This window comes from Haplochromis burtoni, unplaced genomic scaffold (genome assembly GCF_018398535.1).
Source record: "Haplochromis burtoni strain Fernald_Lab_line unplaced genomic scaffold, NCSU_Asbu1 Contig_248, whole genome shotgun sequence".
Lineage (NCBI taxonomy): Eukaryota > Metazoa > Chordata > Actinopteri > Cichliformes > Cichlidae > Haplochromis > Haplochromis burtoni.
The window spans coordinates 125,705-139,975 of record NW_024582609.1 but is presented as its reverse complement, the minus strand read 5'-3'; the positions used below and the strand labels follow the sequence as shown (position 1 = coordinate 139,975).

General features: G+C 41.1%; 1 protein-coding gene across 1 annotated transcript in view; it reads right to left on the bottom strand.

The window, feature by feature from the left end:
* The window catches only part of met (MET proto-oncogene, receptor tyrosine kinase), a 65,831-nt gene extending 52,066 nt beyond the window's left edge, over positions 1-13,765 (bottom strand). Inside the window, exons 1-2 of the mRNA XM_005938349.3 lie at positions 13,376-13,765; positions 10,710-11,907 (exon numbers count right to left, since the gene is read on the bottom strand). Of these exons, the coding sequence (XP_005938411.1) occupies positions 10,710-11,906 (1,197 nt within the window). The 5' untranslated portion in view covers position 11,907; positions 13,376-13,765. The remainder of the gene's footprint in view (positions 1-10,709; positions 11,908-13,375) is intronic.
* Between the last annotated feature and the right edge of the window lie 506 nt (positions 13,766-14,271).

The following is a 14,271-nucleotide window of genomic DNA, read 5'->3' as shown; positions in this document are numbered from 1 at the left end:
GCTTTTAACTGTAAAACACAGTATTCATTTCCAAGAAAAGCTACTCAGCCCTCAGGTGTGAGCTTACCCACTTCCCGCTAAATGATTCAAACCATGATCCCTGATGAGGAAGGTGAGATCAAAGCCTGCAAAGACAATATCTGCGGTGTCCCAGGGATTGGCAAGATACCTTTTCTGTTTGTGGTGCATTGTTCAGGGGCACAGTAGGGGGATAAAAGCCATACAAGTGTGCAGACAGTGAGATGGAGGGGAGGGTTTGTTCTCCGACCTCCTCCATTACTTGAGTACACATTCTGGCATAATCCCTTGCTTGCATTGTGTGCGGATTACTGGTTGAATGGAATGGAGAAGGATCAGTCCTAATGTGTGGTGAGACCTTCCTGTTGAATGGCATGGTGTCACTTCTGTTAATGTTTTATTTGTAATTGGGAAATGTTTAAAATACAGTTCCCCTCTGTTTCATTTGGGCTGAGTGAAAAATCACAAAACCAATATCTGCAAAGCTTGAGAGCCACAATTTATATCCAGTGACAATATGCATCTTTTTTCTTTTTTTGCAGGACTGAAGTCCACACAGGGCCAAAGGAGATGACTCCACGGGTCGTGATTTCACTTTGGTTTGACTCTTTTGAGCTATCATGCATTTAGAGGTAGAAAAGCCTCAGTTTTTACAATGGGCCTTTATGGTATCAATGAGCTCATCAACCAGACTCGAATCAGAAAGAAAGAAAATCTACACACACTGCCTTTTTCCAATATCTTCAGAAATAAGGAGATGAGGTAAAATTGTATTTTTGTCCTTCCAGTTTAATGTGGCTGCAGGCCTGCCACGATCATTTGCTGCTCCAGTGAACTTTGCGATTATGAGCTTTTCAAAGGGGGAGACAGACCTTATGACAAAGCCCGAAGGACCCAGAGTCAAGGAAGTAAGAGTGATCTGGGGTCGAGGTGAGGCCACTGCTCAGGACAGGCTTTTGGTCCTTTATTTCGAGCACGAGGGAAGCGGCGGGGGTGTGTGCTCCTGACAGACACATACCTTATTTCATTTCAGAGCAGGATATCACTATGTGGTGACATAGACGAGCAGTAGGCATGCAGCTGACTAGGAAATAGCTTGGAGGCCTTGACTCACAAGCTCCACGGAGCAAAACGCCTCCATATTTGACATTAAACAAGTGTATCATAAATGGCTTCTGGCACTGCTGGCAAGTGTCTCCATGCTGGTAAAGGAAGTATTTAAAAAAAATCAGATTGGAGATGAAAGACTCAGTGGCATGGCATATAAGGAAAGTATCTAATTTGCATCACCGTGTCAAAACAGAAATATGACATGAGTGTGACAGTGATCACCAATGATTGGTTGGAAAAACAAAGAATTTTGTTCAGAATTATATCAGTGAACCGCAGAAAAAGATGTTTTCAAAAATAACCATTAAAAAAAAAATACTGGTTTCGCAGTTGGGTTTATTTAAACATCAACGTCTAAAAATGGTCATCAAATTGTTTTAAAAAGCGCACAAAAGAAAGAAAAAACACTCCACAGATTCTTTCTCGTCACTGAAAACAGTGTCACATGCAAACTGGTCATTGCAAATTCATGCCGTGCCTCCAAACAAAATTAGAAATGTTTAAAGTCTTAAATTAAAGTGCAGACTGTAAAATTTCCAAAGATACCATATATGTCTGCCTGAAAGTTAAAATGATGCATAAGGCATGTAGAATATTTCCATTTGATAGCATGTTTACAGAAAACGTATAAATGTGTGCTTAAAAAGAAAAAAACTTGTAAACGTCTCCAAGTGTAATCATCCTTGAGATTAAAGGAAGAGTTAAAGTTCACACTGCTGTTCAAGAAGAAATAACATGAATTTAACAACTCTAAAATAAAATAGAGAAAATAAAATAAGGGGTTAAATTGCTTGTTTCATCCTCGTGGTAGAACAGTTGTAGTTAGCAATAAAAATCCTAACAGCTGTGGCCTAATTTTACCACTGTTTGGCTGATGTTTGGCTGGTGGTAATTTCCTACCTTGCTTATTGAAAGACAGCTTGCAGGCATCAACCGTTTGCATATTTACTACACCCGTCTTTATCTAGGGAACAAAGATAAGGTATCCATACAAAAAGACTATGCAAAAACAATTTACGCACTCTTCCATCAAAACAAGAAACTGAACTCCTGGTTTAATAATTAACAATTTGGATTCAAACTAAACATTAACACTGACTGAATGTGGAATCATGTGGAAAATTGCCTGGAAATGCCTGCAGACGTGAACAGGCTCACAATGACCCACCACCGCTGCAAGCGTTGGAAAAAGAAAAAAAAAAAAAAGGCAAACTTTTGCACAACAGTTTTATCTTTAACAGGCAAAAAAACTGAAAGAAAATAAAAAAGATTCTGTAAGGTGACCGTTAGTCACGTATTGGTCAAAAATTAATGATTCACAGTAGCAGCACAACTTGTCGTGATTGGCACAACTCCAAGGTGAGGTTAATTTGAGGGTAAAACTTTGGAAACCAAGACATCGGATACATGTTTTTTTTCCTGAGTGGGTGCTGACCAAGCCTCTCCTTTTGAAGAGGGGACCTGTCCCAACATGGCTGTCAGGTGATGCAATGCCCTTCTGAGAATGGAGGAATACAGAGCTGCCAGCTCTTACCGCCTCACAGCAAGTCAGAATGTTTTGCTCTAGGGCATGAAGAATTTCCCAAGATGTCATGGTACACAAAAAGTACTTTACATGGGTTGAACATTATTATGGATTCACCCTTATAGCCAAATGAACATCTTGACTATCAGCAAATTGCTTGATTATTTTCTCTATTTTTCTTTTTGCCCATAGATCAGAGTTTCACACAGACTTTGAAATCAATAAAATATATGATTTTCTCATTTTTGAGCAGCTGGAATCAGTCAAAGCATAGTTGATGATTTAGTTTCTGTCCCTACAATTATCACTGAATCATATATGTGCATATCCTATTTTCTGTTCATTTTTACGCTGCTGTGTTCAGTTGATCTGTTAACAAACCTAACCTATTTCGCCAGCTCTGCTTTTTATTTACCTGGTGTAAATAAAGCTCTGCGTTAACATATGTAAAGAGATAGATGCAACTTACTGGAACACAGCTCTGATCTTATCCTTCTCACAATCACTCATGCAATGTCTTCTTTATCAAAACACTGGCCTACGAGCAGTAAAAAGAGAGCGACAGGACAGGACAAGAACTTGCTATTTTCATTCTTTTGTCGATTCTTGTACACAGACGGAGACGCACCCGCTTGCTGTGAGCAGCGGCGGGTTCTGCACCCAACTGAGCAATGGCACGAACAGGCCCGGACATGTGAACACAATCTGTGGCATGAGTGGTAACGCAGAATGTGTAAAGGATGGAGGTGCATGTGCCACAAACCAAAAGTAACATAAACATACAGACTCATCAGATACCACAAAAATGTAAGATCATTTCCTTTTATCATATCATCCATCAATTCTTTTTATTCAGAATCACTGGGTGTGAGTATCCAAGCCTGTTGTTCTGTCAAAGGGGAACAATTCACACCTAAGTCCACACTTACGCCAATTTAGAATTGCCAGTTAGCCTACTGTGCATGGCTTTGGATTGTGGGAGGAAAATGGAGCGCTGTGAGAAAACCCATGCACATTTGTCTGTACTCTGTAATTCTGTTACCGCCACTTCTCTCTACTCTGTATATGCGGGCACCTGTTACATGTCTGTCTATCCTGGAAGTGAAATGGAAAATTCTTTAAGAGCTAAATCCACCATAGCTTGTGAAGAAAACAGTCACTGATAATGCATTTTCTGGCTGCCATTAGTGGTAAATGTTTAGGTATTGTTCAAGTGTCATGGTGTATTAGGTCAACCCTATGGCCAAATGTTTAGGGCACATACCACTGGAGTAAAATCTCATCACAGCCAGATGGAGTCGATCCAGCCAACAGGCCTTTACTGCATGTCACTCCCCTACGTGCTCTCCCCACATTTCCTGTTCATCACCACTGTCCTCTGTGAATAAAAGTAAAAATTCCTCCCAAAACACATGCAAAAAAACAAACAAACAAAAAAAACCAACTAAGTGACTTCATTAAATGATGACTATAATGTCCTTTGCTTTAATAAAGCCTGCTGTTTCCACATCTGTTTCATGCATATGTTTAAATGAACAAGAACCAGCTTAGTGATGTCATAAGCAGGTTTGGGCATGTGGGGCTGAAAATCATGACATTCACTGCAGAACCCAGTGAATCAGCAGCACCACTGAGAGATTTGCAGCAATAAGTCCATCTATTGTCTGACAGCTGTGGATCTAATCACCTGAAACTCTCATTAGGTCAGTGGAAAAGTACAAAAAAAAAAAAATCTATGAAACATCTGGGACACGTAAAGTGAAGATTGATTTCTCAGTAATTGCTGTCACATTAGATACATTACATTTCTTATGTGTCTTGGTATTTTCTTGACATAATGCATTTTACAGTTTCATACACATTTGTTCCCCCCCCCCCAATACTTAAACCTCTCTGTGTTTTTACAAGCTGTGAATAAATAAAGGTTACCCACTTACTTTGTTGGGGACACAATTCAGCTACATCCAGTTTGTTTTGTAGTTTTCAGGCACATTTTTTCAAAAAAGACAAGTCTAATGAAATTACCTGTGTAGGTCATGTGAGTTATTAGTGTTTTTTTATAGTTACACTTTTATAGCTATACTATGTTAACCTTTATTTGTAAAATAAAGTAACAACCTCATAAGTGTAGGTGCAAAAAGTAGAAGAAATAGAGTTTTTAATGATTAAAAACTGAGGCAATAAGGAACAAAACACTTTCCAGCAGTGTTTGTGTTCCATATTTTAATGAGGTAGCTGTTACAGTACGTACTCAGTGTTGTATACAAAAATTTTATCTGCAAATATAATGAAATTATATCTCATCTAGCAACTAAATACCTGTGAATTCCTGAAACCACATAAAATGACGTTTACTATTTTATAATCAGACACATAACAAAATATCACTGGGTGAGTATCTGTAGCAGCTTGTTTGCCAGTTTTTTTTTTTCTTCAAGCCACCACTTAGAACCTGTTCATTTAAACAAGAAGCTTAATTAAAATGATCGTCGGTCAAAACTGTCTCCCTCCTGGAATTATATTACTCGCACTATAATCAATCAGGCCCAAAATTCAATTTAAAAGCAATCAGCCTTTGGTGGGTTTTCTCAGATCAATGGTAATCCGATGATAATTTTGACCCCGAATGTGGCTGTTCTTTATTTCTAGTCTCAAGTGTTTCTGCTCCCTCAGTAGACTTAAGGAAAGGCTCAAAAATCCCTGCCACGGGCCTGCACACTACATTACCACAGAAAATGGCCTCGCGTGTCTTTTTCAAAAGCAATACTGTCAGGACACAGCACGTTCTGGGGGCCGGATCAATAGTTTAAAGAGTGCTTTTGATATTCGTGAATTTCTCTCAGAGGTGGAGGGCAAGTGAAATATAAAATCTGACTAATCAAATTCAATCGCTGAGCTGAGATTACATTTTAGCATATGTGTTTAGAAGATAATTAGTTAAAAGAATGAGACTGGATGATTAAGCACTCAAAAACCTGTTTGGATTTAGCATGCACACAAATTCTAATCGGATTTATTTCAATTTTGAAGAAATTAATGGATTCATTAGCAGTTACCTGTTGATAATTAGGAGTTTTTAATTGCTCTATACATCCTCAATAGATCTAATTTATTGTAAACTAATATTAAATTAAATAGAAGTTGCTCCTGGTTGCTCAGTTGTTTCATGATTAACATCATCTATTATTTTTTCAGTTTTATGGCTTTCATGCAACTGAGAAGAGCGTGCAGACAGAAATAAGCCTGCAGAAATAATTAAAAAGCAGATTTTTTCTGTCACAAAGACAGCTGAAAAGAGGGCCACTCATCATTACAACATTTATCATATCTTGCTGCCTGAAATGGAGTTAAGAGGCACGTCTGAGCTGACAACCAGCACTTAAAAACTTCAAACATGCTCTTACACTGAGCTTTCAACCTCATCCAGATCCCTATTGGGAGTATTCCATCAGAAACACACAGTTTGGTGGAGCAACTGACAAAAATAACCTCTTGTGTGCCTAAGTATGAATCCTCCAAATGTCTGCAGCTCATGAATTTATGGCTGTGCTTAACTCTCACAAACCTCCTGATAACAGAGTCTACCTGCCATATGCCACTGAATATAGGTCATAAATCTATTAAGTGGAGCCATGACTCTACGCCATACTTAAAGCACGAGCATCAGGTGGACAGTTGTTCGATAGCCTTTTGTTGTTACAGCTTGTTTCTTAACCTGGCAGCCGAGGACACGAGGACTGTCAGCAATAAAAGAGAAATTCAAAAGTAAAAGCTCTTTTGGCAGCAGCAATTCGGCACTTGAACTGCTGCATTTGTGCAACTCTAGTTTCAAACTTTGAGATACTTTGAAACCCCAGATTTTTTTTTGCAGACGAATGAAACAAAGTCAACAGTGGCTGCATGTCTGTGTCAGGATACCAAATAAGGAGCAGTGAGCAAAAACAGTTGCAAAAGAAAGAACGAGGCGCAGTTTTTAAAATCAACTTTTAAATCAAAATGTGTGCACTGCAGTGAATGACAAAGAGACAACAGAAGCAGTCCTCTGATAATTACACAGCACGGAGATGCTCCTGTACCTCCAGCAAAAACTGATGTCACCCTGTAATCAACTGAGTCAAGAGGAAAGAATGTCTAATAATGGAATAGTGCACTCTCACTCAGTGATCAAAACAGCAGTTTTTATGGAGCCTGTCAAGGAGAGGAAACAGACAATTGCTGTTTGTGGTTTCAGGAGAGAAAAGGGTATGCTCAGTGTTTGCCATCTGATAAATGAGTCTCCTTTTCAAGAAGTTTGGAGCCGAAGTAGATTGAGGTGGGAGCTGTTTGATTTGCAACAGGAAGATTTTTGTTTTGATCCCGCGCACAGTAGCTCAATAAACTTTGTGAGCTTACAGCAGATAAATGGTTCAGGATCCAAATGTATTCACTGTTAAGCAGCGGGGGGGAAAAAAAAATCACATCTGTTCAGCAGTGATGCACAGAGCAACAAGGTCTGGTCTGTGGTTTGTTTTGAGTTCTCCATTTTTAAACTCCCCCCTCCCGCCCCGCTCTCTCCCAATGGGAGTCCTGTTTTTACAATGACACAAACTTTAAAAGTGCATCTTCTAATTTTTAAACACCAATGCACTTTTGCAAATTTGCGCTCATCATGATGAAACTGTTTTGCCGTGGATGCATTTTGCACTTTCCCACAGGTGCCGGTAACAGGTGGGGGTCAGGGCAAGCAGGGCAGAGACACTGCCAGTGTGGCTGGCTGCCACAGCGGGTTTAGAGGATCATCTTCCACCCAGCTGCTGATGCCCTGTTATCCCCCAGCCATTCATCACAGCTCACTGAGAGTCAGATATGCACTGCCCTCAAATCCCCCCCGCCCCCCCACCATCCCTTGCTCCCAGCATTCCTCACTTTCCCCTGTGGATCTCTGCTGCTGATAGCTGTCAGGACTGCACTGATGTACACAAACACCCACCCACCACGTATGTGCATGTATTCGTAAAGCTGCTTTCAATCTCCTTTCAACCACGTGTCACTCTTCATGTCTGTCTGTAAGGTCCCATCAAAAAAAAAAAAGAAAAGAAAAGAAAAGAAAAAAAAATCACCACATTCAGAACTAAAAGATCAGACCGCAGATTGGCAAGATACAGCTTTGCAGATTTTGATCACTTGTAGCACATTGGAGGAATGTTTTATGAATTACATTTCTGCTCATTTCGCATCTGCTGATGCAGTGGAACAGTGAACATTTAATGAACATTTAGTCGAGGTAATGTGTCCAGAAAAAGAACGAATCTATCAGAAAAAAAGACCTGCAGAAGAAAACTGATACACAGCAAGAAAAGTTTGTATACGTGTCAGCAGGATGAGGTTGAATTTGCATGCATTAGGACATGTACTCACACCTTTTAGAGCAATAAATATATAATACTACACACACTTTGTGTAATTACTAATGATCTGATCATCTGCCTCATCGGTGAGCTCCTCATCCCATGGATAGACACCAAACTCTGCAGTCTTAGAATTCAACTAGTGATGGTATTCTTGTTCTTCTCTGCAGCCTTGCTGCACGATGTGTACCAGCACATGACACAGTTCTCCATCAGTTGTATGTTTTGGTTCAAATGGCAGTCCAATGGATCTTTAGACCAAAAGAACAACTGTTGGCACCTGCAGTTTACAAACCTAGAGCTGGAGATATTCTGACCACAGAACAAAAGACTCTCTAAATGACTAGGGATGCACTGATCCGGATCAGTTATCCTTCTTCGATGAGCTGAATCGGATATTGGTGATGACAAGCTACGGCCGATACATTCAGTTGTCTCCTGTTTCCTTCTCACGGAAGCAGGAGATGGAAGGCTAGCAACTTAGCACTGACTGAATCTTTTTAAATGAGAGCAATGTGATTGTTCAAAACTAAATTGCAATTCTTAAAGTCTGTGTGAGGGAAATGGAATGGAATAAGCATGTAGACAATTCAAAACACAGTTCTGCAAACATGCCATTTCTAAAGGTTCATTAAATAGGATTGTTAAGCCATAAGCATGCAAGCAATGGCAAAAGCTGAATGTAAACAAATCTTTGCTCATGAGGATTACACTATATTGCAGACTTGTTGTTTACTGGAACGGGTTATGCATTTCAAGCTAATTTAAACTGTCTGTTTATTGATTTTTATTTTGTACAAGAAGGACACTTAGAAAGATAGAGAAATCCACTAAAATGTCTAAAACACAGCAGCCTAGTATGCAAAAGTCACTCACTGGAGTACACAGTCTATAACAAAAAGGATCAATTGTGCAAACCTCATCAATCAGAAATGCTTTTTAACCCCAGATATGGTGCATGGTTGTGGTTTGCAGTCAAGCGGCAATAAACGTTGCTACTATGAAGGCTAATCCAACGATTTTAAAGCCAATTCGTGACACAAAAACAGCCTCTGTAGTAACACACACGCCCAGTGTTTTGACAGCAGTTTTCCTCTGGAGTGTGTTGGCTGTTTCCACTTGACTCTCTCATTACTCCTGTGTGTGCTTGCCCTTTGACAACCTATTCACTGCATAATATATCGAGGTAATCCAGTGCCTGACTGGCGATATACAGTACTGACTGATGCCGAGGTTAAGTAAAGATGAAGTCACGGAGGGGCAAGCTCTAGTACACATATTGACAGGCCCTTTGTCAGGGTGGTCAGCAGTTAACTTCATGTCGTTATTGATCAGGTGATTCAGCCGATTGATTGGGCCATTGCTGATAGATCAGAGGACAGAGGCGAAGCAGAAAAGATGACCAGCTTCAACAATTTTGCAACAGCAATGGAGGAGGGGGGGGACTTCTCTAGCATATTAGCTACAGCTGACTTTCAGATTTAATTCAGAGATCCTTCCACATCAGATTAAAGTAAAGAAATTTTAAGAAACCAAAAAAAAATCCATTAGCCACAACATTAAAACACTAAGCAGTTAGTTAAGTAACTACTGCTACTCATCTTGTTACAATGCAGTCTTATGCTGGAACCTGGGCTCCCATTATGGGGATGTTATTCTGACTTGCACCCACCTGAAAATTGCTGCTGAGCAAAGCATCTCCTAACTGGACAACTGCACTCTCTGACAGTAGCAGCCTCTCTGAGCAGGAAATGTGCTTAACCAACTTCAAATTAAAGTTGAAGGTCAGGACTTTTTGGCTCCTTGTCATTCTATAATTTCATGTTCAGTGTGCTGGCTTACTGAGCCACAACAATGCGAGAATTGCCCCTGACCAACAGACTGCACTGTACACCCCTAAAAACAGGTGCCAGAGGTCAAAGTTATGTTTCAATATCTTGCTCAAGGGAACTTAGACAAGCACAAAGTAGATACAATGCCTGTGTGAACCTGAGACCACCCAGTAACTTACAGTCTCTACGTCCAACAAACTAAATGGGATTTAGTCTAACAGGTAAAGTCTATAATTCCAAAAGATTAAAATCAGACATCTTTGTAAAACTTCACTGGAACACTTCTAAAACTTCCTTCAGGAAAACTCACTCTAGTCATAAAAAGTGCCATAAAAATACATGTGAATGCAGCAATAGTCATTGCAGACTTGTACTGGAACATAACTGCAAGAACTATTATATCTTAGGAAGATCAAATATTTGAAACAATACATGGACATTGCTTTGTTTTTTTAAATGGAGAAACGCTATGAAGTTATAAAAAGCAAGACAAACATTATTTCCAAATATTTTTTTCTATTTAAATGGGATTGTTCTTTTTTCCCCTCTAAGTCTACAACAGGGGTGGGGAACTCCAGACCTCAAGGGCTGGTGTCCTGCAGGTTTTAGATTTCACCCTGGGCCAACACACCTGAATCAAATGATTAGTTCATTACAAGGCCACTTGAGAACTTCATGACATGTTGAGGAGGTAATTTAGCCCTTTAAATAAGCTGTGTCGGATCAAGGACGCATCTAAAACCTGCAGGACACTGGCCTTGAGACCTGGCGTTCCCCTACCTCTGGTCTACAATGACTTTTACTGAACTGTAAGCCCCTCCCATTCCCAGATCTTACCCCATTGTAGCAGGAAATGTTGTCTAAACCAGTGAAGTGGTATGGCTCTATGGTGTTGCACGTTCCCATGTAGGTCTTGAACATGGCGTTGATATTTTTCAGGGCAATCACACAAACCGCTGAATTAGGTGTTGGGTCTTTAGAGTTTGGCTTTCCTTCGGCAAAGGCAGCAAACAGCACATCATCGTCCTCTTCCAACTTCATGAGCTTCTGGAATTCCGGGTCAATTCCTGCTTTAGTGACATAGGCTGCCTGCAAGATATTAAACACTTTCACATCTGTCCCAGAGCGCCGCCGTCGCTTATTGGTGCTGATGCATTGAAGGGGCATTTCCACGTAGCGACGAATCACAGAGTCTGTGGAGCACATGCGGACTATGCGGGAGTGGTAGGCCTGAGAGTTCTTGCTCACCTGCTGCACGGTGAGGAAGTAGGTGAATGGTCCACTCTGGAAGGAGTAAACGTAGCGCAGGTAGTAATTTCCACGTAGAGATGGAATTAGGTCCATGTATGATCTGTTTGAGAAGAAAGTAAAACCATTTTGGCTTGTCTTCATTTTCCGCAGAGAAAGGGTATGGGGATGTTTTGCACTGCTTGAGATGTTTCTTCTGCCGGGAATTTCTGAGTTCCCAACAAAAAATTTGATGACGTTGCTCTCCACATTCAGCACTTGGGAGCCCAAAGGGCTGACTACAACATCTGAGTCATCGGGTTGCCCGGTTTCTAGTTTCTTATTGTCGGCAAAGCAGTAGACTTCTTCATCTACACTTTTTCTCACGCCATCATCCACGACGTGACGGCGGCAAACACCGTTATCTGCTGAGCCACAGCTGTACAACCCCTTGTCGTAAACGTTCTCCGCTACTAAGGCAATGTTGTGGTTGTCTACTCTTCCACTGCTGCTTGCTCCGTTCAGCTTCTGGCCACAGGTCTCGTTGGCACGCAGCGGACCTGTGTGGTACTCCGACAGCTTTCTCAAGTTTGGGGCCAGGGCATATATTCTGTTTACAGCACCAACATAGATGACTCCATCCAGTATCACCATGTTCTGGATTGGGAATTCTGCAGTAAACGATGGGAGCTCATAGGTGACCGAGAGATTGAGTTTGGTATCCTCTGATGATTTATCGCACTGGCCCTGCACGCTGGAGCGAACAGCCCACAGCAACATGATGGCATGAAGCAAACAGAGATTCATCCTGTTCCAGAAATAAGAGACACGGGAAATGAATTATTAAAACATTGCTGCTATAACAACAAGTACTAAAGCATTCATCACATGCCTCTCTGAGTAGGTGGCCTTAATTGTGTAGAGTGTGAACTTTTGGGAAAAAGCTCCAGTTTGTGCTGATTTGGAAGATTCAAATCCCTTATTTAGATTCACAAGTAGAACTCTGTCAGGGAGTAAAGTCAGGGTTTACTCACATCACCACAAGCAATTAATATAGTCATACTCAAGTCACTGGAGGCTTTTTGGTGACACAGAACTTTGATATCAGTCCTCTTATCATGGACACTTGAACATCTGCCTTCACTGACCACTGGATGAACAAGCAACAAGACTTGGGCGAGCACTTCTGTTCTGCTCTGCTCCCATGTGACCACAGCACAAAGCAAAGCAGTGAATCACCCTGAGAGGAGGCCATTCTACACGCTGAAGCAGGCACTGGCCTAAGTTTAGACAGCAAGTACCCAAGGGAGCAAAGATAAACTCAATTAAAACAAAAGAGGTGGGAGGGAGAAGGCAAGGGGCACCTTCCAGCAAAATGATAAATAACCCCACCAACTAAATGGTAATCCAGTGGGAGGTTGTTTGGGGGGGCAACAGCAACACCAGAGGGAATTGGCAAAATGCGCATTTTCATGCTCCCTGTCTGGATGTGGCTTCATACACACAGTCCAAGGCTGTAAACCAAAATAAGCCAATAACGTGCTGCACAGTTAGTTTGGGTTTTATATTCATGCCCACAGCTATGCGTAAGACCATTCAGAACCCCCCAGTGTGCGCTATCTGCCTGATTTATATCATGTCTGAACGGTACGAGCTCATTTGCTATTGTAGAGCAAGTCTGGGTGAGAAAACTCAGCTTTCAGATGCAACATATGTTTCACGGAGAAGATTTTCACACAGACAGCACTAACAGGTGCTTGAAGGCAGAAAACATGAAGCGGTACTCATACATGTCAAAAACGGAATAACACAGCAGGATGACGATAGTGTGCCAAAGAAAATAAGCATTAAACAATGTAGGATTCTATTATAAAACATTCTCATCCCAGGACAGGGTCAAGAGAAGCAAAGACTTGCTTTTTATCTGTTATGAGTAATTGGGGGCACATTAGTGTGCACCTGCACCAAACACAAAAAGATCACAACCTCTAAGCATGACTGTTTCTTTCTCTTTTTTTTCCCCAAAAGACAAAAGGCGAGGTGGAAAACAGTGAAAATGTTTTCAGTTTGAAAGGAAAGTGAGTCATGGTTAGAGGCTCAGAAAACACAAATGGGAAGTTGGTGAAATGGTGTGAGGGGCCAGAAAAAACATTTCCAAACAGGCTGCGATATACAGAGCAGGAGGAGAGGGTCAGGGTCCACGAATATACAGTATATCCAAAAAAAAAAGAAAGAAAAAAAATCCTGGAAACTAGCGGAGTTGGAAACAAACTTACCTGCTTTTCTGTTAGTGAGCAACAGTGCGGTACGTCTTGTTGATTCAAATCATATTCCGCTGGACAATCTCTCAAGACTGAGACTTTCTCAATAAATCCAGAGTGACCAGGGATTCTTCTTCTCGCTCCCCGGTGAAACAAATAAACCCCCTGCAAAGTTTTTTTCTTCCAATTTAGTTTTAAACCCCTCGGTTTTAGGCAAGCCCGTGGACCTGCTGTTGCTGAAACGCGTGGGACTAAACTCTGGCTGCATCCAGCAGAGAGACCCGCTCACATCTCAGTTCCTCTCGTGGTGCGCAATGCCCCGCCTCCTTTCCTCCACTGGAGCTCCGTGCGGCTCTTCAGGTGCTGCAGAAGCTAATCGGTCTATGACTATAAGGCAATGCAGACACCTATGTAAGAAGGAGCTGTTAAACTAAGCATTAACGACGTGTTCGAGCTGGGAATATCAAGCACTAATAAAATGTTATAATTGTGCATTATTGTCTTGTGACTTCGAACAACCAACATTTGTTTAATTCCAGCTCTTTTGCACTAAAGCAATAGTACATTCTTTACTAGCCGACATATATATATTTAAATCTGTTTCCTTTTTACTTCTTAGGACGAAAAAAACGATACCAAACCAATTTAAAACTGCACACTTAGATTTTCTGATGCTGCATTGCTTGCCAGAAAAACAAAGAAAACGTGAACAAAACTCTTTCTAGAAGAAGAGTTCTTCTTTCAACTTCCACCTGACTCTCCTCCAGAACCCCTCTGAGTCAGAGTGCCGGTCGTCGTGTTAAAACTCAGCCATGAATAATGAGCTAAGTTAAAATAAAGGCTAAACCTACTCTGTGTGTGTGTGTGTGTGTGTGTGTGTGTGTGTGTGTGTGTGTGTGTCAGCAATGAAT